General features: G+C 38.5%; 1 protein-coding gene across 1 annotated transcript in view; it reads right to left on the reverse strand.

Annotated features, from left to right (window-relative positions):
- The window catches only part of col14a1a (collagen, type XIV, alpha 1a), a 143,169-nt gene that overhangs the window by 83,266 nt on the left and 32,751 nt on the right, over nt 1-27,152 (reverse strand). The window contains exons 6-19 of the mRNA XM_061716468.1: nt 16,049-16,204; nt 15,580-15,699; nt 15,136-15,300; nt 14,811-14,975; nt 14,069-14,220; nt 11,508-11,637; nt 11,060-11,205; nt 10,781-10,910; nt 9,878-10,017; nt 9,351-9,477; nt 7,407-7,546; nt 3,183-3,315; nt 2,856-2,888; nt 2,323-2,465 (exon numbers count right to left, since the gene is read on the reverse strand). Coding sequence (XP_061572452.1) covers nt 2,323-2,465; nt 2,856-2,888; nt 3,183-3,315; nt 7,407-7,546; nt 9,351-9,477; nt 9,878-10,017; nt 10,781-10,910; nt 11,060-11,205; nt 11,508-11,637; nt 14,069-14,220; nt 14,811-14,975; nt 15,136-15,300; nt 15,580-15,699; nt 16,049-16,204 — 1,880 coding nt within the window. The remainder of the gene's footprint in view (nt 1-2,322; nt 2,466-2,855; nt 2,889-3,182; nt 3,316-7,406; nt 7,547-9,350; nt 9,478-9,877; nt 10,018-10,780; nt 10,911-11,059; nt 11,206-11,507; nt 11,638-14,068; nt 14,221-14,810; nt 14,976-15,135; nt 15,301-15,579; nt 15,700-16,048; nt 16,205-27,152) is intronic.

Below are 27,152 nucleotides of genomic sequence, written 5' to 3' on the forward strand. Positions count from 1 at the left end.
AATCTGCCAAGTGCCTAAGGGCAACTATGTTGTTATACATTCACTATCCGGACCCCATACGCTAAACACTTTTGATTCTGACTTAATATGCTTTGTGAGATGAGCTTTAGCATTTTGAACTAATTCAAGAACCCCCTTAGCGCTAAAATAGTGGCTTCCTCCATCTTACTGAAAGAAGTAAATAATTCATTGCTATTATACCTATATATAATATATATTATTGCATACACTTCAATTGATTCGTAAATGTCACTGCAACCCAGTGCTGTTCATCAATAATATTTGTAAAAAAAAAACTCTAGATATAAACCATTCAAACTTGAGTGTGTGTGTGTGTGTGTGTGTGTGTGTGTGTGTGTGTGTGTGTGTGTGTGTGTGTGTGTGTGTGTGTGTGTGTGTGTGTGTGTGTGTGTGTGTGTGTGTGTGAACAAGATGCTAAACAGTACATACAAAGGTGTTTTATGTGCATGTGTCAGTCAGCTGAAGGCTCCTCACAGTTTGATATTACAACTCAACAGCAGAGTGCAGACTCTGTACTGACTTACCACAGAATTTATATCCCAAAAACAAAGAAATAAAATTCTTGTTTTGGTCGTGGATGTGACTCTGGAGTATTTGGAAGAGATGGTGAACTCACACCTCCACATGGTTATCCATGTGTGATTGCAGAGACAAAAGCACTGCGTTTCTATTTTAAGTGCACGAAAAAGTAAAATAAAAAGTACTGGATGAGTGGAACAGTGAGAAACACACTGTAAAACACTCTTTAGAACCTAAACGAGGTTAAAAGGTGCGATAAACAGGAAGTGTAGATCATTTATGATTCATAATCTGCATTTATGTAACTTTGTAGCAGAAAATCCTCACACCCACAGATGACGCTCCAACATGTCCTTGTTGAAGTCAAATCTGGAGCATTTCTAATGAACAATGCAGCTTGGGTTTTGAAACAAAATGTTTCTCTTTCGTTAGCCTTAATAATAGTCTTAACTCAAAGTAAAGAGATACTCAACGCAGCAACTACAAGCTTCTCATAAACTTCACTCTTTGTTAAAAGGAGAGGAATATGAAAGAAAATGGTAGAGCTGGCTTTGAGGCTGTCAAAGGACAAACACACGATATCTTTGAAATGTCTCCTGCACAACTTCACGTCAAAACAAGTCCAAACTTTGACCTAAATACACCTTTATATATGACGTGGCAGACAGGGTTTAGTTTTTTTTACATTTTGTTTGGCAATTGTTTCTCTTTCTGTTTTTGTTTCTTTTTGGTCTCTCCTCAGCTGCCCTCCATCTCTGCTCCCACTGAGGTAAATGGCTGCTGAAAAGATAATGGAATGTCTTCTGGCCAGGCCCGGCCTCTCCATCTTCTACGGCTCTGACACCACATCGGGAAATTAAAACGGAGGGGAAAAGAAAGGGAGGAGGTGGCGAGAGAGCAAGAGCACCGCAGAATGAAACAGAGACAGAGGGGCGGATGGAGGGGAGAGGCGAGTATGGCTGTAAGTGGTCGTATGTGTGTGTGTGTGTGTGTCTGTGCGTGTGTGTGTGTGTGTGTGTGTGTGTGTGTGTGTGTGTGTGTGTGTGTGTGTGTGTGCGTGTGCATCAGTGATCAGGAGTCAGTACATGGCACTGAGCTCAGGGGTTTTTAAGAGAGAAAGAGGGATCAGGAAGGAGAGGCTGAGTGGACCACGACTAAAGGTGTAATCAGTTTTCTGACTGCAGCATGTGACTGAACACGGACTGCTGTAGTAACATCCAGTTAGGTGAAGGAGTGAAACAAGCACGATTTTCCTCCACATACATCTTCAGTATCGACTATTCCACATGATCAATGCTCAGATCTGACCTGGGGAGATGTTTATGTCTGTTTACATGCACTACATTTGAAAACTCTTTCATTTTTATTTTTTTGTAGGAGGCAGTAAAGAAGAGGACACGTCTCTAAACAGCTCTCAGTAGAAATGGATGATATGACTGTTTAACCCTATACTGCCACATGTATCATATTTGATGAATTTCTGAGACCTCTATTATAATCAAAGAAGGAAAAAAAAGTTTTATGCCAACCAAAAAATTATTAAAAAAATAAAACATATATAAACCAACCTAATGTATTTATAATAATAGGAAAATAATTTTTTAGAAGTTGTTAAATGCAAAATTGGAAGTGTTTTTGATTTCAATATATAATTAACACCTCAAATAAACACAAATTAGAATTATATGTGTGTTTTCATATGTTGAACATTAAATGTTAAACTTCGAGAGCTTGCTATTCACATATTACATCAGCAAAGGCTTTAAAACTTGAACAACTCACAGACTCCTCCTCATGATCACTGCTGATACTGGCGTAGGAGACCCTAAAACTCGCCACGCCGGGATCTTCCAGCTCCCACACTGCATCTAGGCTCTGGGTGGTCTCATCACTCACATAAAGGTTTTTCACAGCCTGGCGTAGAACTGTGACAACACAGAAAACAGTTACTGTACAGCCTTAAACAACATTGACTATTAAAAGAAAATGCATAAAGAGCGTTGGTTAACAGTTTCAGTGTGTAGATTTTAGGGCAATGTTTTGGTACACGTGCATTAGCCATAACAATTAGTATAGCATAATTGTGTGAAATTAAGAATTTTTTGTCGTACTTATTGAATAAAATGAACAATTTATAGTGAAATAGGCTTTGAAACTAAAACTGAAAAACTGAAACCAAATACTTTGTTTAATTTCATAAGTCTAAATAATGATGTCGAACCTCAGCAGACCTGTTTAGATTTAAGTCTAGACTTTGTTGACTAAAACCTCGGTTTGAGCTATAATAAAAATTTAAACAGTTGGACATTTCATACCTTGGGTTGTGGGAGCAGTTGTTGTCTTTGCCGCTGTGGAAAACGTAGAAACAAAAATCAGATAATTGGGTACAAACGCTGGTATATAACTCCCAGTGTCAAACTACTGTAGAAAGAAATATTCCACAAATCATTTATGGCAAAATAGATTTTGTTCTTCCGAGATATGCAAACGTGTTAATGCTGAGCTCTGCTAAAAATGCAAATGCAGTTTTATTATCTCAAAATGCAGTAATTTATTCTGATAAGCAAGGAGGCGCGGGGACTTATCAAACTGTTTATTGACTAGACAAAACAAATACGCTACTGAAATCTGTAATCACTCACATGTGGTCTCTATGACAGAAACAGCGTCACTCTCAGATTCGTCTCTGAACATGGCCGTCAACATGACCTCATACTCAGTCGAGGGTCTGAGACCAGTCAGGACGTATCCATCGTCACTTCCACTCAAAATCACCTACAATATATCGGAGAAACATTATTTCAGTCAGTATAGTCTCTCAGAAGTCTGCAGAGTTTAGTTAATTTGTCTTGTTAAAGTGTTGATGTCAGTAAAACTTTTACAGAGTAGGAAGTAGGAGCCTTTTTTAAATAATTAACAAGTGTTAATGGATGTTAATTGGAAAAGAAAAACATGTTAATCTTAAGTATTTCACATTGTTTTTAAAGTTGTGCTTTACAAAGTGCTGTTGTGTCTCGTTCTCCTGATTTGTCGTTAATATATTTGCTGGAAGAAAAACAGTTGCTGTACAACTCCGGAAATCAATAACATGTATTTGCTTTAGTAGACAAAGATGCTACAAACACAATTTAACAGAACTGTTCAGATTCCTACACTTTCTCACATAGTCCTTATTTTTTTTTCTTTTATAACAATAAAACCATAATAATGAAGAAGAGCTCCAGCAACACATCCGACTGCGGGCAAAATACAAGGAGGTCACCGAAAGCAAGCTTTCTTTCACACAGATTAATCATGAAAATTAATTTAAGAATGCCAAATAAGCATATTTTGTGTAGGAATATTATTCTTTAAATAGGCTCTCAGTGTACAGTTAAGTACAAATTCCACCACTGAGACCATATGTTTTCCCTGCAGCAAGCGTGTCTTTTTCAAGCCATTTTAACCCTTTTCTTTTGCATTACTTTAAATTCATTATGCTTAATCTCCTTTCACATATTACAGTAAAGAGCAAGTTATGAAAAGCATGTGTGCGTGAACACATGCATATTATGTGTTCCTGAAATAGAGTAAAATTGTATGCTGCTCGCTTTAAGCTTTCAGTGCCATGAGCATACCTTTGAAGATCCCTAGAGGGTTAATTTCATCTCTGATTACTCATAGGCGCTCACATACAATGAACGTGTGTACGGACACACACACACACTGGGAGCTCTATCACTGCCTCCCAGCTGTCTCTGAACCCCAGATTATGGTAATAAAACACCCAAGTCATTAATTTCTAGATATATTCAGCCTTTATTTATACCCAGCCATGCCTGGTTCTCAGTCATGAGCCTTTCAATGCAAGTCTATAGAGGACAGGTTAGTTCCTCTAAGAATAGGACAATAAGTAGACCATTGGCTTAATGAAAAGCTCTAGATCTATGTTAGTTATTCTATTTTCATTCAAAGTTTTTTCTTCCTGCTTTCTGCGAACACAGCCACTTTTTTTCTTCCACTCCCTCCCTGTCTGCCCTGCTGCTGCTCTCTGCCTTTTGCTGTCTTGTCAATCTATTTTGGAGCCTCTCCCAGCATAACCTCAGAAATTTGAAAAAATCATGGAACTGGTTAACTGGTCTCTCAATGCAATTGACCAAATGTTCTCGACAACAAGACATGGCAGAGGGTAGCTCTCATACCCCGATGGGACGTCTGCGGCTGGATACTGTACACGATGGACTCCTTGCAGAAGTGGAGAATCGTGTGTCTGTCCATACTGTCGGTCGAGGATGTTGAAGATGTCTACGTAATTGGATCTCTGTTAACAGGATTTCTGCGTTTTGAAGTTGGCGGTTACCTGGCACACCGACAAATTCGGAAAACCTCGACGACTATTCTGGCCCTTTCAAGGCTGCCTGGTGTGTGTGATTGATATGTCGTGCTACCAACACTCAGACTCAGATGCTGTGCAAACAAAATCACAAACTGAATGTGATTATCGAACCATATCGCAGGCTAGCTGCGGTTTTCGAACTCATTGGCAGGACGGAAAAAAACCTTGGAGAAGTTGCAAGCTTGGCTTGAAGGAAATTGACCACAAATTCGGCTGTTTGGAGTCGCCATTGAGATGAACCAGAGAGACTTTAATTAAAGGCAGAGAAAAATGACTGGAGTTGGTCTGACCCAAATCAATTGTGCCATTGATTTGGTTCCCGGGCTGCCGGCCTTGAAGGCTAGCTATCTCAAATCTCCCCCTGGATGTTATGCTAACAAGATGCCCCTCCGTTTACCATGACACCTGTGGAACTGAATAGGAAACTACACCAAGCCAGCTGATAACACACACCGCCATCAAGGACAATGGCTGAGGAAAGTGTTTGGGGCATAGTTCACAGACTTAATTACTCACACAAACACGCACACACACAGATGCACACAATAATAAACACACCCCCCCGTTATTCAACGCTTTCACTGGCTCTTCCTGTATCACCCCTCCTAATAACGCTCCAGGAGGCTACTCACTCAGGTGGCCGTTTTAGTGCCGTCAAGCGATTTAAAAAAAAAAAATAAATCAAGAGATTAATTAAAATCTGTAATTAATAGTCTAATTAATTTTTTTTTTAATCTCACCTAAACATTGCTGAGAAAAGCCCTCAATTTTAGCCGTTTTCCTTTAAATTTATTACATTATTGTGGCAGATCAAAACATTGATATATAATAAAAAAAAGTGGCTTCATAATGCGCGTAGTGCTCTCCTCGAGTCTAGTTTGGGGAAGAGCGTTGCTGTGGTAACATCGTTTCTGCTAACGTTAGCTGTGGCTGCGCTCGCGACCGGGTGCTTTGCATTTATGTGGTAGACTAAACTTGAGCTGTTTCGGTGGTAAGCAAAGTACTTTCCACAAAGAACACATATATCGCTACCTTTATTAATGGGGCCGTTGGGGCGTTTTTGAAATGTAAATCCACCATTCACTGGACAGACAACTTTGACATGCTCCTCCATTTTTACCATAGTTTTCTCCACCCACAACAACTAAAGCACAAACACAGATTTCAAAATAAACGCAGCTCGCAAACAGAACAAGGAAAATTAAAGCTGCAAGCAGCAATGAACGGGCCCTCGTGCGTGCAATTTTCACCAATAAAAGTCAAGGACTCAAAACTAAGTCCAATGACACCACCCATGACTCTTTATGTCAAACCCTTCAAAGGTTATGGCAGAAAATAGGAACTATCAAATATCGACCAATCAGAAGAAGGGACGGGGCTAATTTGCACCAATTATGGTCAAGGACTCAAAACGGAGTCCGATGACACCACCCACGACTCTTTATTTCAAACCAATCAAAAGTTATGGCAGAAAATAGGAACTATCAAATATGAACCAATCAGATGAAGGTATGTCTATCGTCGCAACGGTAACACTTTTGACTGAGAAAAGTAATGCCCATCGTTGCAGGATCGAGACACACATTTTGATGTATAACACACCTGGGTGCACGTTACGGTTCGGGCAAAGAAGCGGCTGAAGAAATGGCATAAATTGCACCAAAATTACACGATTAATTCAAAATGGACGACTTCCTGTTCGGTTTCGGCCATGGCGCCAAGAGACTTTTCTTTAAGTTGTGCCATGATACAGGTGTGTACCAATTTTCGTGCATGTACGTCAAACCGTATTGTGGGGTTTGAGGCACAAAGTTTTCTAGGGGGCGCTGTTGAGCCATTAGGCCACGCCCATTATTGCAAACCATTAAATATCAAATTTGTCGCCAGGCCTGGCTTGCGTGCAAAATTTGGTGACTTTTGGGGCACGTTTAGGGGGGCAAAAAGGCCCTCCTTTTGTCGGAAGAAAAACAAGAAAAACGAGGATAAAAACAAAAACTCCTACAGATACAATAGGGCCTTCGCCCTGTAAGTGCTCGGGCCCTAATTAGAGATTAAAAAATAGATTAAGCAATTAAAAAACATAAATAAACCTAAATATGCTTGTAATTAATTAATCTGAATTAACGCGCTAATCTGACACCCCTAGTTTTTTCCTCTTTCCTATTCCTTTTTCTGACCTAATGAAAGGGCGACGTTGACTCATTGGCTGCAGCCTCAGGCACTTGTCTACCAATGTCTTATGTTGTTTGTTTGTTATCTTTGTTCTATTTGTACTGGACTGAATGTCGTCGTGTCAAGAAATTGGCTCAGTGACAAATAAAGCATCTTGAATCTTGATCTACATACTATAGATCATATAACCCATGAGGATCAAGAGTGATCGATTGATTCTGTATCAGTGTTCTTCAGTCCAGGTCCTGAGCACCCACTGCCCTGCTTGTTTTAGACTTTTTTCAGCTCAAATACTATATAATAGTTCAGTTACACTGACCTCTTTTGTGTCACCGCCTGTGAACGGAGCCCAGGACAGTCTGTAGAGGACAATGTCATTGGCTGAGTGATCCCAGCTGACCTGAAAGCTGTTCGTGCTGACGTCAGAGGAGCGCAGATTGAGCGGACCGGGCACTGGAGCTGAAAGACACACCAAATCTTCAGTACCTTTTATACCCGGATTATTTCTATCCTTTCAATACCATTTTTAATAATGTTTTGATTAGTCTGTAAGTATATTTTTATGCATTATGAACATGTTTTTACACAGGACTACGACTCTAAATCATAAATTGAGCATGTGACTAACAAGAGCGGGCTTATGAAGCTGTGAGCTCCGCTCTTGAAGATTCACGCCAACACCCACTCCTCCACTAAAAACGTTTTCATATGTTAGCAGATTTGCTAAAGTTCCTTTTCATAAATGTGCTCCATTAAGCCGAGATGGTCAGGATATATGAAAAAAAAAAAATCAACTCTTAAAGTGCATATTTCAATTCTTTTTTTTTTTTTTTCCAAACACATGCATTTCTTTGAGCTGACTCATCATTTGCACCTAACTGCTTGTGGCTTAAAGGAATATTCCTACCGATCAATAGCTGTTAGTGTGATGGAACAGTCAGGGACAGTGAAATGACCTTTTTATGTGACTGGGCTATTATGCTGAAGTGTAAATGAGACGGGCAGACTGCCAAGATGGCTGAAGAACCAGTGAGGGTAATAAAATTCAGGACTGTTTTTCACTAAAAGAAATGTCTGCCTTCTGGCAATATCAATACAGCTATTTTCTGTAAACTACATATCCATAGTGTATGTACATACACATACATACACATACATACACGCACACACGTGTCTACACTTTTGACTGGTACTGTGTACAAGCTAACTTCCCCGGAGGTACTTTATTTCATTCGGTTTTCATATTAGTTTAACTGACCTTAAAAAGCAGCAAGGACTAATATCTTCAAATAAGTACAAGGACTAAATTCTTAAAATAAGTACAAGTGGAAAAATGGTAAAAATTATAAGTTTAAATTATGGGCACGATACTTTTTTGTTCAAAGCATGAATGAAAATCTGGAATTGTTAACCTGTCTGAATAAACAATTTTGTCAAGTGTTAGCAGAAGAGTTAACAGCTGGAGTTGTTAACAGGAGGATGAGATCGGTAGCTGAGGCAGTGAAAAGAGTTGTAAACTGACAGCTCGGTCAAACATGTGAAAATGCCAAGACTGGTTAATACAGTTTAAATTGTTTTGTTAAAGTGACCAAAGCTGAAATAAAATACAAAAATGACTAGATTCAGCAGTAAATGCTACATTGGACTTTACAGGAACTGCTCAAACTGTAATCTACTGGCCTGAATAAACTGTTAAATGTGTTATTCATTATAATAGGTTAACAGTTGAAATTATTTGGTGTATTTATTGAGAAAAAAAATCATTGTGTATAAAGGACTGACAATAATTGGTACTAGCTTGTGAGCTAATACTTGTGAGTTGAAACTATTATTTTTCAGTATGATGAAACTGTCAATAACAGTGGTTATAAACTGGTGAAAGTGTCAATATTATGGCTAAACAGTTGGAACTGTTGAAAGTATAGATGAACATGTTAGACTGTTGTTTGTAGCATAGATGATGAAATGAATAAACAGTTTAATATGTTGTGTGAGACTGTTAGTTAGCAAAGATCAACAGCTTTAATCAGCTATAGATACCAATACAAAGTTGATATTATCTAGTGTTACAGGTAAAAAAGTTTAAATGTGAGCCAAAAGATGAGAAAGTTGAGAAAGCAAGGTAAGCCTATGAAAATAACTTTTGAAATCTTTATCAAGAAAACTGGGTAAACAGAAATGATTACCCTTGCTATAATGAAGGTTGAACATGCAGGGGAAAATTTAAACAGCTGAAATGATTGAAATAACTTTTTTTTGTTACTTGTAGTAAAGCCGTCGGTGAGAGCCTCTGACCGGCCCTCGTCGTACAGAGCAAAGATGGCCACCGAGTACTCCACGAGAGACGTGAGCTCACTGAGATCATAAGAAGTCACTGGGCCCACATCCACCTGCAGAAGGCAAACAGCTACATCACACTCTCTCAACTCAATATTCTCTGTTAAAAAAACAACAAAAACATTCAGTTCAGTCATAAAAAAGGAAAAAGAAAATCTGCTGGTGTATTTTCTCTGGATCTTTTCATATACAAAAGTGTTGAGGCAACAAACAAACAATGAATGAGCCATTTGTTGAAAATGTCCTTGCACACTGCAGTAACTGCATATTTTAAGAGAGGATTTGAAAAATGTTTGCATTTGTATGGTTAGTCGTTTTGGTCTGATGTCATCATAACGAACAGAACAATCTCTGACTGAAATCAATGAGAGTGATCTCCTCATTGTTCAAATAAAGTTTCAGTCAAATGAATTAAATCATCTCAAGAAATATTAAACATTGGGTCATACACACCTCGTTTGTAATTAGTTCATCGGTCTTAACCCACATGATGCGGTACCCTCTCACTCCACCGGATGCTGAATCCCAGCTGAGGTGAGCAGAGTTGTGAGTGATGTCAGAAAACTGGAGGTTCCTGGGAGGATTCAGTGGTACTGGAGCAAACAAGAACACAAATTCAATGCATATTTTGCATAAGCTTTTAAACCCTCAGAGTCTGTTTTTTTCACTTTGAAATTGAGGATATTTTTGAAAAGAAAGTTTCAATTTAAAAAAAAGATCAAAATTGAAGATCAAGTTACATTTCACAAAATATATCATTTTGTCACCGTTTGCTCAATCCAAGAGCACCCATACTGTTCTGCGGCAATGCATGCACAGCAGCCCATCTTGTTATCTTGAAAACAATCAGTTCCACCCCGCTAATCCCAGAACATCAACTATGAGACAGCAAAAATAATTGATCATGTAAGTGACAATGACAACTTGCTTGCGAAAGGCGTAGAAAAACCCAAGCACATACGATATTCTAAATATGCAGAAGTAATATCCAGCAGGAAGGTATCCAACAGGTCTAACTCCACTCCACAGATGAGGGGTGACAAGGTATCATGGTGTGCTGCCACCATGCATGCAAAATAGTTATAAAGTAAATAACTCTGCTGCAAAACTGATGCAGTATAAGTAGATCTGATACCGCATTCATTCAAACGTGCTATGAAATTTAAGAGATTTGAGTTGTTTTAGATGCCGAAAATTGGCTCCTTAATGACCTCGTTGAGAGTAGATATGAGCACCCTCATCAGAATATCACCCCTTAACTGATGGTAAGACATTAACAACTCACAAATACTTCACACAACCTCACTTAAAAAAAAAGATTCACCTTTAAGAAGTGTCTGCATGTGCATTACTTACATGTTGTAGCTTGATTTGTAACAGGGTCACTGGCTTCCCCGTCATACGTGGCATAAACAGTGACGGAGTATTCAGTATCAGGGAGTAACCCACTCAGCTCCAGCTCCGTTACTGCATCAGAAACCTTGATCTACAGTAGAGACAGGAATGTTAAAATGCACTCAGGCTTGAAAAAAAAAAGAGGGACTTTTCATTACCAGGATGATGTGGAAAACTTTCTATCAAAACTATTTTGATTTAAAAAATCTCTTTATTAGTCTTTTTTCTTTCTTTCTCTACCTCCTTTTGATCCAAGTCTTCCAGCTCTGTAATTGGGGCATACAGCAGCATGTACCCCGAGACTCCATCCACGCTGTCCCATCTAGCTTTCATAGCGCTGTGCGTCACATCAAACAGCTGGAGGCTGGTTACTGCAGGGAGAGCCACTGCACACATATGTGCACAGCCACACACAAAGACACATTTCGGTCCAGGAGAAATCCCGTAATCACATGCTGAAAATCTGGATTTTGAGTTAGAATTTACTTTTATATATAAAAAAGTTCTGCCTTTCACTGAGAATATTTTTTTTCTTCTGTATTGTCAATATGTCTCTATATGTCTGGCTCTGACAGTTTTAAAACTTTTAAACCACTGTTATTAATGTTTGTTCTCAGATGTGGTTTCAGGCATCTGCCTGGGCTTTTTCCTTAAGAACATTTCTGCACATGTGTGAAAGCAAACTTACAGGTTGTCTCTGATCCTCTGAGAGCTTCACTTGCATCGTTTGCGTACTCGGCAAACACAGCAAGCTGGTACTCAGTGAGAGGCCTAAGATATTGTAACACCACCGAAGTCTCACTGGCAACCACTACAGCCTGGGGAGGTAGAGGCATACGTAGAAAGATTGATGGAAGCGAAGGAAGGGCAGAAATAAATGGGGGGGGGGGGGCGAGGAAGAGGTAGAGGGAACAAAGAACGGCAGCAAAAATGGAAATTAGGGTTGTAAATGGAGGAAGATGAAAATGACAATAGAAGAGAAGAAAGAATGATGAAAGTAAAGGAGGGGGAAAATGGTTGAAATAAAATGGGAAAGGAGAGAGGAAACACAATTGATTTATTGAATAGGATATAGCACAAAAAACTTAAACTGAATGATTGTTTTATTTTTCTAAAATAAAAAGGATGACAGTTTTAGATTAGGTCCAGGCTGAGACAGTTGAAAGGCCTGATCACATGCCCCTCCAGAACATCTGCTCCCTGTAAACTCAGCTATACAAAGGATTTAATGCTTTCTATGGTCAAATGCTCTGGAAAAATGAAGCAGGTGTCTGTATCAGTAACAGTATCATTTTTAGTGAGCACTCGTAAAATGCACTGATGTTCTGGGGAGTTGTAAATGGAGGGGTCATAGAAAGGGGTTTGGATGAGCAACACCAGCAGCGTCTGGAGAGAAAGCTAAAGTCAAACTATAAACCCACCCCATCCCAGATTACCGTCACCAGTGACGTAAATACTGTACAATTGAAAATGGTAATAAGGAAAAAAGAACAAATTTGGTTCCTACCAGGTCTTAATATAAGGAACAGGTAAATGTAACTGTAAATACGAGCTAAAATGAAGAACAATACTTGAGATATTACATGACATCATCAATTAGCAAATAAAACTGAAGCCACAATGCAGAAGCAAAATGTAAAAATCAAACAGATTCATGACATTATGCAAAACAACATTAGAGTTCAATACTACCACTGCACCAGTAACTTCAGGTAAATGTATTTTATTGTTTGAGATGATCAATCTATTCATTTTGGCTCACTCTGCTTTGCAGTGTCAATTAAGTTACTTTGGTTTTGCAGACTAGGGCTAGTCTCAGCATTTCATTTAAGTTGGTTTCCTGATATTTTATGGGATCCCTGCGTCACTTTGATTCTGTTCCAGCCATCATTTATAGATCCGCTGGTGTTCCTGGGATCGTGATCCTGTAGGAATTTGGGCAAAGCTTTAGATATCTGACACGTGGCCTCATATTAGACTTTGGAGTACAGTACTTCTAGATATAAAAAAGCTCAAAAGTTGACTCATAGACTGCTATCTTTGACATTTTGATATGAACTATTTGTGTTTGATTTTAACAAACATGGCATGATGCAATTTCTCCCTGCAACCACTCCAAACAACCCAAACAAGTTAAATCTTTTAAAAGAAGAAATTAAATTTCTTTTAAATTGTTCTGCTGGGACCTTGAACATTTAACATGCTAACTGAGGTCTGTAGAGTCTGTAGAGTCTGTGATGTAGCTCTTGGTTTGTTTTTTGTAGTTTTTTTTTTTTCAATTTCACAGAGCTTTGCACAGCCTGACCCTGGGGTGATCTTGTGAGGATGTTGATTCCTGTTATGACTGGCAACTGTCCTGAATGTTTTCCAACTATTAATAATCTGTCTCACTGTAGAATGACAGACGCCAAATGGAAGCAGCCTTATAACCCTTCCCAGATTGATGGGCAGCAACAATTGCCTTTGGGATCACTGCTGTTGGCTTTTCTCCTTGTTATCATGTTAACACTGTATAAAATGTATCAGACCAACAAACCGCCAGAAGTACTTCTTTTAATTTACGCTTACTTATTAGTTGATCAAGAACATTTGATTAGCAGCTACTGTTTACAACTAGCCTTCCTAAATACTATGGATGCAGTGAGGGGGTACTTAAATAAGAGTTCATTCTGTCATGTGTTGTTGTCCTGATATGTAAAACCTGAAAAAAAACTTTTCACATAACAGAACATGCATTGATTGTTAAACAATAAAATATACTTTCAATTGCATAGATTTACATTATTATTCATCAGTAGGGGTGTGTTTTGGCAAGAACCTCACAATACGATGCGTATACCGATACATGTATCATGATACAATACCTGTTGTAACATTGTGATATATATTTTATAAGTATTTTACTGCGTTAACTTGGTCAAAGGTGAAAAATATGAAGAAATGAATGTGCAAATTAATGAACATAGACACTGAAATTGGTAGCCAAATGTGTCACTGAACACAGAATATCTAAAATAAGGTAATTGTTACCCACACAAAAACGTGGAATATGTTTTTCCTAATAAATCAACATAAGGATATGATAAATCAATGTTTTGATAGGATGACAAAGTATTGCAATATATCATATCTATATTTTTCACAGCCCTATTCATCAGTGTTATGTAGTTGATAAGTTTTGTTTTTCGTCTTTTTCTTAGATCTGCTGAACAGTGAATGTAGTGATGTTGTGAGAAACACAGTATTTACCTCCTGCGGTTCCCCTCCCTGAACAGGATAATAAACCACTCGGTACTTCTCTACATTTCCGGGAGCTGGTCTCCATGAGACCCGAAAGCTCTTGGCTGCAACCTCTGATGTCACCAAGTTAAGCGGCATTCCCGTTTTTTCTGGTATAAAATCTGCCAAAAAAAAAAAAGCGACATGTATACAAAACCCCACATGGCATTTTAAACAATCTTTCCCACAGAGGAAAAATATCTCCTATGAACGGACGATCAGGATTAAGAACATGGCACAAAAATATAATAAAAGATGTCTGACTGGATTTATGACATCCATTTAAAGCCATCCGATGTGTCGATTTTCAATCGTGCATCTTTATATGTACTGCATAGTGATTTATTGAAAGATGGATTTAGTGAGAGGACTAAGGTAAACAATTTTCCATGAAATAATGTTTTTTTTTGCTTTTTCTATTTTTTAAAATTATTTGACACCATTTTCCACACATTAAACATGAGCATCTCAGTTGTCGTTCTATATCCAAAAAGTCTGTTTCACAATAAGCAAACCTACTTAGATCAGAGTTTGACTTTCATTCAAACAATGAACATGCCAACAATGTTTACACTGCATACATCTTTCTTTATTTAATGATAGACAGCTGATGTTGCAGAGTGTCGTTACTATGCTGCTTTGCATACCAGTAAACAAAAATACACTTTGTGACATCTCTATAGTCTCTTCTATGCTCCTGTTATCCTCTTACCCTGCTTGATGTCTTTGTCTTGCTGCTCCACTTGTTCACAGACTGTTCTCGTCAGTCCCTCCAATATGGAGCTCATAATGCTGAAGTCAGCCACATTGAAGACATGAGTGTCATCCGGCTGTGAAGCAATGGAGCGCAGTTCATTCTCATCAGCATTCTTTACACCTGGAAGGGTAAGTACACATGGAAATTAGCATAATATCTATCAAAGAAACAGAATGCGACAAACAGCCCGAACAGAAAGTCTAAGAATAAATGTACTATAAACGCAGCCGGTCAGGAAACTGACAATTACGTAGAAAAAAAGGTTAAGGGGCTGACTCACCGATGGCAAACAGCTCAACACCAGCCTTTCGTAGTCTATCTGCTGGTGGTATAACATCATCCTGGGACTTTCCATCTGTGATGAGGATCCCAATCTTTGGTACACCAATCCTAGAGCCAGACTCAGCCTTGAAACTATTCTCTAAGATAAACGTCAAGGCGAGGCCTGCGGGAGCATCACAGGAACAGATGGAGAGGAAGAAAAGGGGGAAACATAGGAAGAGAAGACATTGTATGTGGAAGGAAAACAAATGCAAACTATCAGATGATATAGTTAACTGAGATTAAAGTTTGATTAAAGTTACAGTTGAAGACAACTGTAAAAAGGTCAAATGCAATCTTCATTTATCCATCTGGGTTTTACAGAAAGACAGAGGACAAAAAATTGAAAATGAGAAAGTTGTTTTTTTCCACTAAATTCTTTGCAAGATAAAAGCTACAGTACCTGTGAGAGTGTTTCCTCCTTTGTAAGGCAGATTCTTAACAGCATCAATAACTGCATCCTTATTAGAAAAACTATTCAGATTCCACTCTATCCTTGGATCCCCACTGTACTGTGCCAGACCTGCAAACACACATTTACATACACTCGACTCATTTGGTTCTGAAATTGACTCAAAATATACTGTAAGAATAGCACTCTGCATACACAGCAGCGCTGCAGCAAAGCTTGATTATGGGTGTTTTGGACGTGCTTTTGACATATCGAGAGACAACCAATCAGATATCTTCCCCCATGGTGCCGTTTCAAGCCCTTATATGCTTTGAAACAGTCCCCATACACGTGTGAGCACGGGGTTACAAGATCATTTCTGGACCCTGAGCAAAAGCATCTCTTAAAGGGCAGGATCACGTGGCAATACTGATACCATGTTGTTCCCTTCTGTTCATGGTGGAAAGCAGCTGTGACCCACCTATTCTTGTCTTATCGATGCCAACATCAAAGGCATTGACCAGGTTTTCCAAAAACATGCGGACCAGTCTGAAGTTGACCCGGCCGATGCTCCACGAGCCGTCTACCAGGATCACAATATCTGCCATGGCTCCGGTGTGGCACACAAACTGGTCAGCTAAACGAGAGAGAGAGAAGAGAAGATAGATTCAACCTGGCAGCCGAAAAAAAAAAGAATTGATAACTGGCAAATTTCAAGTCACAATAAATACATTTTTCTCTTCACAAGTGCAGGTTTCCTTGGTGTAAACACAATAAATGCACTAATTCATTAGAAAGGTAAATAAGAGGTTTTTTTTATATACATAAATGGCTGAGAGCTTCCTCAAAACGGTAGTGATTTTTGCTTCCCCACTGTTTGGAAAATGTTTATGACTTGAAAAACACTTAATGGAGGAAGGATTAATATTAATCAATATTTGCAAAAAGCATACACACAAACATTTCTGTTTTCAATACTTCAGAGGTCTTAAATATGACTTGCATTAATTTTAATACCATTTAATTTAAGTTAGTCATTTTGATTGGCCAAACTGAAAGGTTTACATAAACTAGACTTTATCTAGATATCCTGGCTTATTCCTCACAGCATGACTCACCTGCACACACACACACACACACACACACACACGCACGGACAAACGCAAGCACTTCATTAGTATATTCATCATAATTCCATAATTGCCTATTTTACCATCCCACCCAGATTTAGATCCCGAAAATGAGATGTGTGTCTTAATGAAGCGAAGCCATAAAAGGAAATGCCGACTTTAACAAATGTGAATTATTGGCATTTTATTCTCAGAACAGTACGCTCAAACGATTAAGATACAGATTTTGGAGGGGAGTGATGAGTCGACATACAGTAAATAATTCAGCTGGCAGTGGCTACACCAAATTCAGTCCAAACTGAACTCAACAGGGACTTGTGTGTGTTTGTGTGCGAGTATGTGTTTCTTTTTTTTTTTACTTTTCATCACCATTATGCCAGATGTATACTCAAGCCTGTACATTCATAAAGTCAAATGTATTCAAACCCAAGATGTAAGCCACAAAGTTACTCATTTCAAAAAACGATTTTACAGATAAAAACAACAATGTTGACCAACTCAGAAGATAGCTGAAAAAAGCCATAATAATTATGAATAGAAGAAAAGAGAAGACAAAGGACAAAAAGCCACAGATCAACTGAGTAGCTATTATTTGACTAAAAGTGAGAGACACAAGCATCTATTGCAGCAGTTTAACCCAAGGCTACACAGAGAGGCAGAGGAACTTAATAGTTAAGGAGCAGTCAGAGGGGAAAGAAAGGGGGCTGTTAAATGTGTAAAACCATCATGACTGAAAGTCCAGGTGGTAAACAGAGGATTAGAAGGTTGTTTATTAAAGCTAATTACAGCTTGCTCACTATTCCCATCTTTACTGTTTGCGGGGTGAGAATGTCAGCTCGCCATAATGCTAGTGTTTACATCTGAACCAATAATTAAGCCTGCTCCGTCCTTCACATTATTCCTAATTGTATCTGTAAACAGTCTGTTCAGCTTAAAGACGCATTTTCCTGCAATTCAGTCTATCACAATTTTGAGAAAGAACTTAGGAGGATTTTTATTCTGATCCACGAAGACATCCTCATCCATTTAAATGCTAAAACATGTTTTTTTCCCTGGAATTTTAGCTTATTTTTTCCTCCTCTCACTCTCACACTGAAACCTAGTCAGAGTAGCAATGATATGCTTCACTTTGAACTCTAAAATACTTGATATTGGAAAAATTCTGGGCTAATGATTCGTCACCTTGTGCAACTCAGTATTTGTTCAGGCAGATCTAAGATCAACAAACACACTTAAAGAGACATGTCACCATTGCAGCAGCTAACTCCAATATAAAAATGGTCGGAGGGACTGAAACAGAAGTTACTGTCGGTTGATACGTAACACGTTAAAAACTGCATTATTTCTCTTATTTTTCAAAGAAAGAAAGCTTAATAGTAATAGATTAAACACAAGGTCAGGTGGTTGGCTAAAGGCTAAACTGCTCCTTCTGAACTCCTCCTCTCTTCTTTCTCACCACTTCTCCTTTTCTGTGTAATACCTTAGCTCTGGTTCAAAGTCCAGGTTTAGTCAAACAGGGGGGATTTGTGTGCACAAGGCTAATGAAAAAGAAAATTGGGAAATCGAGGTGGAGAAACACTTGAAACAGGAAGAAGGAACAACAGCTGGTCTCATGGAACACACCAGACACCAGCAACCCCTTTTCTGTAAATCAATATAATTAGAAAGAGAACTCAGGCATCAAAATCATGAAAATATAGGTTAAAGACAGCATATTCTCATGATTCAATTCATAGGTTTTTTTTTGTAATTATTGTTTTTAATTTAATTTTAGTTTTTTTTTCTGCAATTGGCACATGTTAAAATCACTGGGACAGGAGCATGGTGACCACTTTGTTGAATCAAGTGTTGATCTTAACGTTCAGGAAATGAGAAGACCAGTTGGGTGTTTTTAAAGTGAGAACTTAATGTTTCCAGTAAGTAACACATCTGGACTGCTGTCAGGTCACTGCACAAGAATCCCCAGCAGCTCCATATCAGCCTGTAGAGCAAAACCAGCCTTGTTTTTCAATTTTCTTCAGTATCTTTGAGTCATTTGTTCAAATGCTGCTACTGCCAACAGATGACTACAGATCAAATTGCCCTTTCCAACACTGGCTCTTAGAAATATTTGCAACATCTTGCTGCAAAAAGCTTCCTCAATAGGTTGAGTATCTTCTTGTTCACAGTCTCTGTGTTACATCTTCAGTTTAATCTTTTCTCCCAGGATGGAGACAGTGCTCAGCTATTTCCTGGTCCTCCTAAAATCCATCATCATGTCTTTTATTTTCACATTGTGCTCTGTTGTGTTGTGTTACACATTTTCTCATTTTCAGATAGTAGTAGTGTGAAATATCAGTTCTTCAATAATTTGCCAAATCCCATTAAACACATTACAAAAAGCCATTTTATAGTTTCACGGTCCAGCGACGTTTTTAAATGTCATTGGTAGAAAACAACAATTCCTGAATTTCTTTTCTGCTGACAAATGTGTTACAGCTGAGCCTGCTGTTGGAGATGAAACCACTTCCCACTTAACCAAACAAGCCGTTGTGGACATCTATTTACTTGCCTATAACATGCCCAACGCACTGCACTATGGAAACTAAGAGAAACAGAGCAACGTTTGATGGTTACTGGAAGATTTCCACTCATGGATAATTTCTTTCCCCTGTGTGTTCTGTGTCCAAAGTTTGCATAGGTATCTTGAAATGTGATGAATAATTACTGCCGGAAAGATAAGTAAACATGGCTACAGAGGGTATTGATGCTTACCTAAATGGTTTCAGTGGGTATTTCACAAAAAAAAAAGAAAAAAAAGCACTTTCTTATCAATATGAAAATATCTACAGTGTAGTTTTTGTATTTTACATTAATAAAAAAAATCATACAACATAAATTATCAACAACTCTGAGTTTAAGTTTACTAACTAGGAACTACAATGTTGGCTGAACTTTATCTGAACCCTATTGGCATGAAAGCACATGAGTAGTGACTGAACCTGGAGCACACGGTTGGACAGACACCAACTAGCATACAAGCGTGTGATCTGACAGACTGTCCACCTGGTATCAGCGAGAGAGAGAGCGACAGGCCACATTTTACCACTCAGCCTGCGGTGGTATCTGGAAAGCCATGGGAAAATGAAAACTGCATTGAATTTTGTGGGAATGAAGAAAAGGGTACTAAAAATGTGACTGCAACAATGAAAGTCACTGTTGACTGCATTGGCAGCAAAGACTAAACAGTGCTGAGAGTGAGATTATGAAGATAAAAAGGTATTAATGTCCTTTAGCAGTGAGACATGTCATAATAGGCTATTAGCACACAAATAATGCACATGGAGGTGTACGAATTTACAGGCACTATCAGCTACGTTTTATCCCTAAAGACTGAGGATTACTTAGAGCAGATTGCTTTTTAATCTCCTCTCCAGAACTGACACACACTCAAACTTGTAGATAATGTTGTGAGAGTTATACATGCACAATACAGTACAGGAGAGACAAATTAAAGAATGTATAGCAGATCTAAATGCACATGCACATACACACACTTATCTAATTTAGAAACTTTTCCACACTTCTCCTTATTCTTTTTGTCCGCCTCTGTTCTCATTAACAGTAGATCTTCCCAGCTGGCCTTGATTTATTACTGACCTCTATTTAGCCAGGGATTAGACGGAGTGTGCTGTCATTTCAATCACTGTCTAGTTAAGTTTTATTTCCCCCGCCACTGTGATTGTGTTTCAGCGCCTGGAATTAACATTAGGGGCAGTGACAGGCATACAGATGGATGGATAGAAGAGCGACTGTCCCCACAGTGGGAGCCTTTCTATTATTCTCAGATACTGATGGGTTCCTGGATGGACCTATTTTTAAAAAGAACATTTCAACTGCAACACAAGACTAATTTATTACAAAAATAATTGGACACAAATTCCCAAAAGTGTAAGACAAGTAGCTACGCTTGACTTTGACATATTAACCAAAACAGCACAAGTTTCAGGGAATTAATGAAATGGGAAATTATATTATGCAGTGGGTGATGCCAGTTTTATGGTCAATCCTGTCAAATTTCTCAGTGTATCATTTCAGGATGCATACTAATGAGATCCATTTGTCTTGCTTGCTCTTCACGATGCAGGGCCCATTTTTACATGTAGGCAGTTTTCTTTAAGTAGTTGCAGAAATGTGCACTTTAAATCAAGGGGGTCTATCCATCTTACTTATGTGTATGTGTGTTGGTTAAGTGTCCCACAAAGGCTATATGAAAATGTGGGATGGGCTTAAAGACAGCAAATAATGACAGCAACAATAATACCAGCAACAATGAAGTAAGACTGCAGGCTACTTTTCTATAGATGTAATGATTTGTGAGAGCAAGCACTCGGAGGCATGACATGGGTAAGCCTATAATCCAGAAAGCCAGAGTTAATTTTAAAAAAAGAAAGAAAAAATGTGTATAGCACAAAGAGACATTCTTCTGTCTAGAGACAGAGGCAAGAAAAAGAGACACTGCCAGTTTGTTCTTCCTCTGTAGTGTCCTTATTCTGCCGTTGTTTTGGCCCCGGTCCACTTCGGGAGGCCGTTGCAGAGCCTAAAGGGGGGGATAATGAGTGCGGTGCGAATTGGTATTGCCAAAAGCTGTAACTGGGACACGAGGAGGGCTTCAAATTCTGCGCAAAGGATCAAATCAGCCTCCATCATCAAGGCTGAAGCCTGGCTGATGTGTACAGCAGCAGCAACAGGGAAACGGAGGCCAGCCCTGCTGTGTGTCTCCCACGGGAACAACCAAGTAGACAGTTTGTCTTTCTTTATACCGGTGTTTAGTAAGCACAGTCTCTTCTTTGGCACTGACTGAATTAAGTCGCAGGTCTCCAGAGATATTAAGGACTTGTTGCTGACTGAGGACACAAAGTAGAGGAAAGGGACGTCTTTACACTGCAGAGCGCCATAACGCTTAGTGAAAGCACAAACTCAGGAGGGAATATTGCACCTTCGTGGGATCGCTGTGGATGCAGAATGAAACAGGGATCACCAGTGTACCTTTATAATGCAATATTCATGTGAAAGTTGGCTTGCGTGTCCCTCCTGTTCAATAAGATGCTAACTTCCTCCCTTTGAACAAATAAAATTAAATATAATGCCATTTACACAAAAAAAATTCACAGAGCATTAAGCAGAGGACTATCAATAAAAATCTGTAAAAAAGTGAAAAATTATGTTGTCACTCTTTCCTCAACTATCATGGTTCTCAGACTTCCCCCACTTTCCTCAGCTGAATCTACATCCATTCCCATTAGTATGACTGTAGGAAAGTACTATATTATTGCTATGAACATAATCTCCATCCTGTTAATAATGGGTGGTCCAGTGTAACCGCTGAAGGATAAGATAAAGGAAGCACTGCAGCTCTTCTGCTCATATCTTTATATTTCTGGGCATTTCACTCACTTAGGATCCTTTTTAAAATAAGAAAGATGATTTGACTGCAACTAAAAACATTTTACAATATTTATAACATAATAACTTCAGTCATGTTCATCAGTCATGTTCAAAAGTTACTAAACTCTCTTTTAATCTTGCGTTTTTTGTGCAAAAACAAAAATAATACAAATAAAAAAATCAAATTGTTGTCTGCTCGGTGGCGCAGTGGGTTAAGCAAGCAGCTCATATACTGAGGCTACAGTCCTCCTGCAGCGGGCGCAGGTTTGAATCCCAGCACCTTTGCTGCATGTCATCCTCATTCTCTCTCTCTCTACCCCCTTCCTGTCTGAAACTTGAATAAAGGGCCAATAGAGCCCAAAAAAATCAAATTGTGGAGCATGTTAGTATTACGGAATTACAACCTAAGAAGAAAAATGTCCTTTTTCTTTTACAATGGTGTTATTTAGTTGTCAAAGATAAGCCACACTGGAAGAAAACTAGAGTGACAGCCAGGTGTTACTTATCATCCTTAGATGAAATAATCGTCAGCAAGTTTGCAGACCTCTATAAAAGCTGCTGTTCTGGTCTGGAGCATTCAGATGTGTAACAATGCCATGACGAAAGACAAAAGCAATGGCCTTTGAGAAGTAAATGTGGTGGCAAACCAATTTGGAAAGGATATAAAACTACATCCAAATAATATGGAGTTAATGCTCTAGACAGAGTGAGAAAGATTATTTGCAGTTGGAACACTTTTAAGACAGCTGCCAACATCTCAATAAATGTTACCACAAGGTCAGGCCACGCAATGCTAAGAGAATCACAAAAAACACCAAAGAACATCTTAATGAGCATGATAAATGTTAAAGTCTGTGATATAAGAATACTGAACCAGAAGTCCATTATTTTAGGAAGGACTGCCAGGAGAAAAACGCTTCTGTTTGAAAAGAACAGGCAGCATCACTGAGGTCACGGGACTAGGGCACCTTGCAGTCACTGAGTTGACTATGAACTCCAGAATATTCTCGAGGCAATTGGCAATGTTTCCAGCAGCTAAAGCTTGGTCTATGCAACAGGAAATTATTCAAAACATCCACAATTCTACACCAGAACGGCTGAAAAATAAAATAAAGTTAATGAATAACCTTGTGAAAGTCCAGCCCTCGTACAATTAAAATGATGTGAGTTAAGAGATGTGTAATTAAGGGAAAGACCAAAAATATCAACAAACTGAAATGTAGCAAAGAAGAATAGGCAAAAATTCCTCCACAACAGCGTAAGAAACTAATAAAGTCATGCAAGAAACAAATACTTCAGGTTATTGATGCTAAAGGCTACTGAATTGTGGGGATAATTAGTATTGCCCATGTGACTTTTGTTTATTTGATAAAAATCAAGCCAACAAAACAAAAAAATGTACCAGACATTTGAACTTATCGCTGAAACAAGTGTAGGAGTAAATCATAAAAGCATGCCAGCATGTCCAGTTACATTAATTCAGCTGAAACTGTTACTGAAGTAGGCAGATTTATGTTCAAATGCCTTCTGGGGGTCATTCTTAGACAACCTTTGATACCATCATCCATCTTAACATCTAATCTTACATAACAGCATGACTCAGAATCTGTCTACTCAATCAAGTTGATTTATTACTGTGGAACTGTAACATGTGCTGCAACAGGGGTTTTAAGAGTCTTATAACAGCTCAGTAAACTGCAGTTAAACATACTGTAAGCATTGGATGGATGGCCTTGGGCATGTTATTCTCATTCATTCTTGTTTCATGTACTGTATGTGGACACAAACATATGCATATGAAAAAATGGTGCACATCCACTTAAGTGTACTTTCTACAGGTTTATGTTATAAGGAAAAGGGCAAAAAAAGTCTCTCCATCTTTACCAGGTCTTGAAATTAGGTAAATACAACCTCAAATGAACAACATGGGAGCTTCTTAAATATTTCATAATTTATTTGACAAAACTAAAACAAAGCGTTAAAGTAAAATCCATGATTCCACAGCAACAAAAATGTAAAGTAATCCTTATAATGTAAACTCACAAGGTTGTTGAGAAATTGGCAACTAAAAGCTCAGCAACTTCTGCAAATGTGCCATGGAGAGTTGCCATCAGCTCAATCACGCTGTGGCAGGAAAGCTGAACAGCTCAGGGCAGAAATGCTCACCAGTGTGTGATAAAGGCCACGGTGTTCATCATTACAGAACATTTAGAACAGAGTAAACCACGAGGACTCCCGGCATCATTAAGGAACCACAATACAGTCTCTTCACTCTCCTGCTGTCTGGACAACACTGCAGAAGTGTGAAATCAAGGACGACGAGACTCAAACTGCTTCTACCTACAGGTCATCAGGCTCAGGATTAGTAAAGTCAGCAGTGTCCTCCTGACTCTGGCTGGATCTGAACATATTAGTCATCTGATAGTGCACATCTATGTTTACAACCTCACATCCAGTAAAAGATTCAGATGACTTTACTTTGAAAACTTAAAAATATTCTTTAAATATTTTTATTTTTGCCCATCAGCCCTTATTTTTATTATAGTTTTTATCTGTTGTGTGAAGGGAGATGAGAAAAGAAATAATTTCATTATATTGTGCAAACTGCTGGGTTTTAAATCCTATACGACAGTAAACATCTTGATTTGTTGTGATTTTTTTGACATTGGGGAAACAAATAAAACTTCCATAAAAGCATTAGACACCTTTGTCAATAAAATGTATCTTCTTTTTGGCATTAAAACAAAAACAGAAAACATGCAGCAAGTATACAAGAGCGTAGAGGCAGAAACTTGTTTATGCACCCTCCTTCATATTCATATATTTGTAAGACCGGTGAGCTCAAGTCTGGGTGTAAAATAATGTACAAACTTTTTGTTTGTCTCTCTTCTTTCTGTTTCTATTTGCTTCTTTTTTATCTCTATACTTGGGTCACATATAACACAAAAAAACTTGTTGAACTGTAAGTGTCATTAGTGGCTATTTACACCTATCTTATCGTAAATGATTGTCTTTTTAACTTCCTACACATATGGCTGTGGTGCTAAAACCCGGCATCATTGTCACTGCAAAAAAAAACTGTGGCTTAATTATTTATAAGCGGGGTGGCCTGTTGACGACTATTTGTTTGATATCTGCTATTTCAGATAACTAAGTGGTAGGGAAAATAACCCACTTAATGTGACCCACTAGAAAATTATGAAAATGTATGCAAATCAGATCCGAGCTACAACTGATGAAACATCAGGCATTTAACCTTCAATGAAATGAACAAACTTGTTTTTCAAATTAGTGGAGCACTGAGAATTTGCTTTAGATAAAATGGCACCTGGTGTTATTGCAAAAGATCCGGTTCATCTGGTTTGTCACCTACAAAGTTGGGTTTAAAACAGACTATATTTTGGTGGAAATGAGAGAGTAGTGGAAGGTATGAAAACAGAAAAGAGAAGTCTTTGTCGAATGGATAGAAATGACGCTGGATCATAAGGCAGCTGTTATGTCCTTTGACTATAAATGTATTTGAGGGTAATCTGACTCTTTTTGTCAAGATCAGATTTCATTATTACGTCAATTGTTGGCTGCTTAAAAATACAGCTATATGGAAGTGGAAGAGAGGCATCAGAGCAAACAAGCAGGGGGTAAACAAAAACACCTACCTATTAATTTTTCCTAAACAATGAATGACAGATTTATACATGGAAATTAGTCCAGCTTGAAAATTATACAAAACAACACCTGCACCACATGTGTTTCTGCAAGAAACGGGCAAAGGCAAAAAGAGAGATTGAATAGGACAGGGTCCCGTGAAGATAGAGGGATGAGAAGCTACAGGGTAATAACGGAGGATTTAGGTGCTAATTTTCTTAATTGAGTCCTTTACCACTGATGAATTAAACGCCAACAGGACACCAACATCCATGCACTTGTTAACACTGTCATAGCTCAAATCACCCATGAACGCCCTCGCTAAATACAGAACAAGGACAGAAATATGTCTGGTACAGACACTACACACATATACACACACATGTCCTAATGAGCAAACACTGATCGGCCACCCGCACCTGATTCCTGCTCACATGTCTCTGGACACACATCAAACAAAGTGTGAGGACACACAATGTGACTTGCAAACATGGAAATTAAGGAATAAGATGAAGTAATACTGGTATGTATTTCTTTAGGATATTTACCTCAGTTCTGGTAAAAGCCACCCCAGCTTCCACTCATGTTTGTTTCAAATCCTGTTTCTAAAAGCTTCCCTCCAGAACGGTCGTCACGTAGCTCTGAAGACAGCACAACTCACATGAATCTGTGCATTTTCTCATTTGTCACTTAAACCCCCATGCAACATTTTATTTTAATTTCTTGGAGATTGGCCTTAGTTATCACATAAATTTTACATATTTGGCTCCGATTGCTTTACTGATTTAATCTTAAAGAGGCAGTCAAAGAAAATGGCATCACTCATGAGGGAGTTTTTTTAGTTTGCTCATGTTATATGGTTGTATGTATTCACTTTATTGTCAGCTTTCATTGCCTCCTCAGTCTGTTTCTTTCCCAATTTGTTAACGTGACTAGAAATCTTTCTGGCCATAAATATTTTGCATCTCGTACGTTATAAGTTCTACTCTGACTCAGCAGCCAAAATGCACAAAGCCCCAACAAAGTCTATAAATGATAAATCTGTAGGCAAATAAGCCAATAAACAAAACATAAAACACAGTGAGATGGAAAAATTAAGACTTATTAATTGCTAAAGATGAGATGAATATAGAGAGATAATGGAAGGTACACAGGCATGTTTGAGAATTTAGTGGGTTCAAAACTCAGACAGCTCGCTCTGCAGGTGAGTCTTTGTTACCTTCTTCAGAGGTGATGGATGCCAGAAGATTCCCCCTGTGTGTCACTAGCAGCGTAGGGAGAATCTCATTGGCCTCCAGTTCAACTTTAATGTCTGTCCCTTGAGTTCAGTCTGTGTGTGTGTGTAAGTGTGTGTGTGTGTGTGTTTTTTTTTTGTGTATCTTT

This window comes from Cololabis saira, chromosome 3 (assembly GCF_033807715.1).
Source record: "Cololabis saira isolate AMF1-May2022 chromosome 3, fColSai1.1, whole genome shotgun sequence".
Classification (NCBI taxonomy): Eukaryota; Metazoa; Chordata; class Actinopteri; order Beloniformes; family Belonidae; genus Cololabis; species Cololabis saira.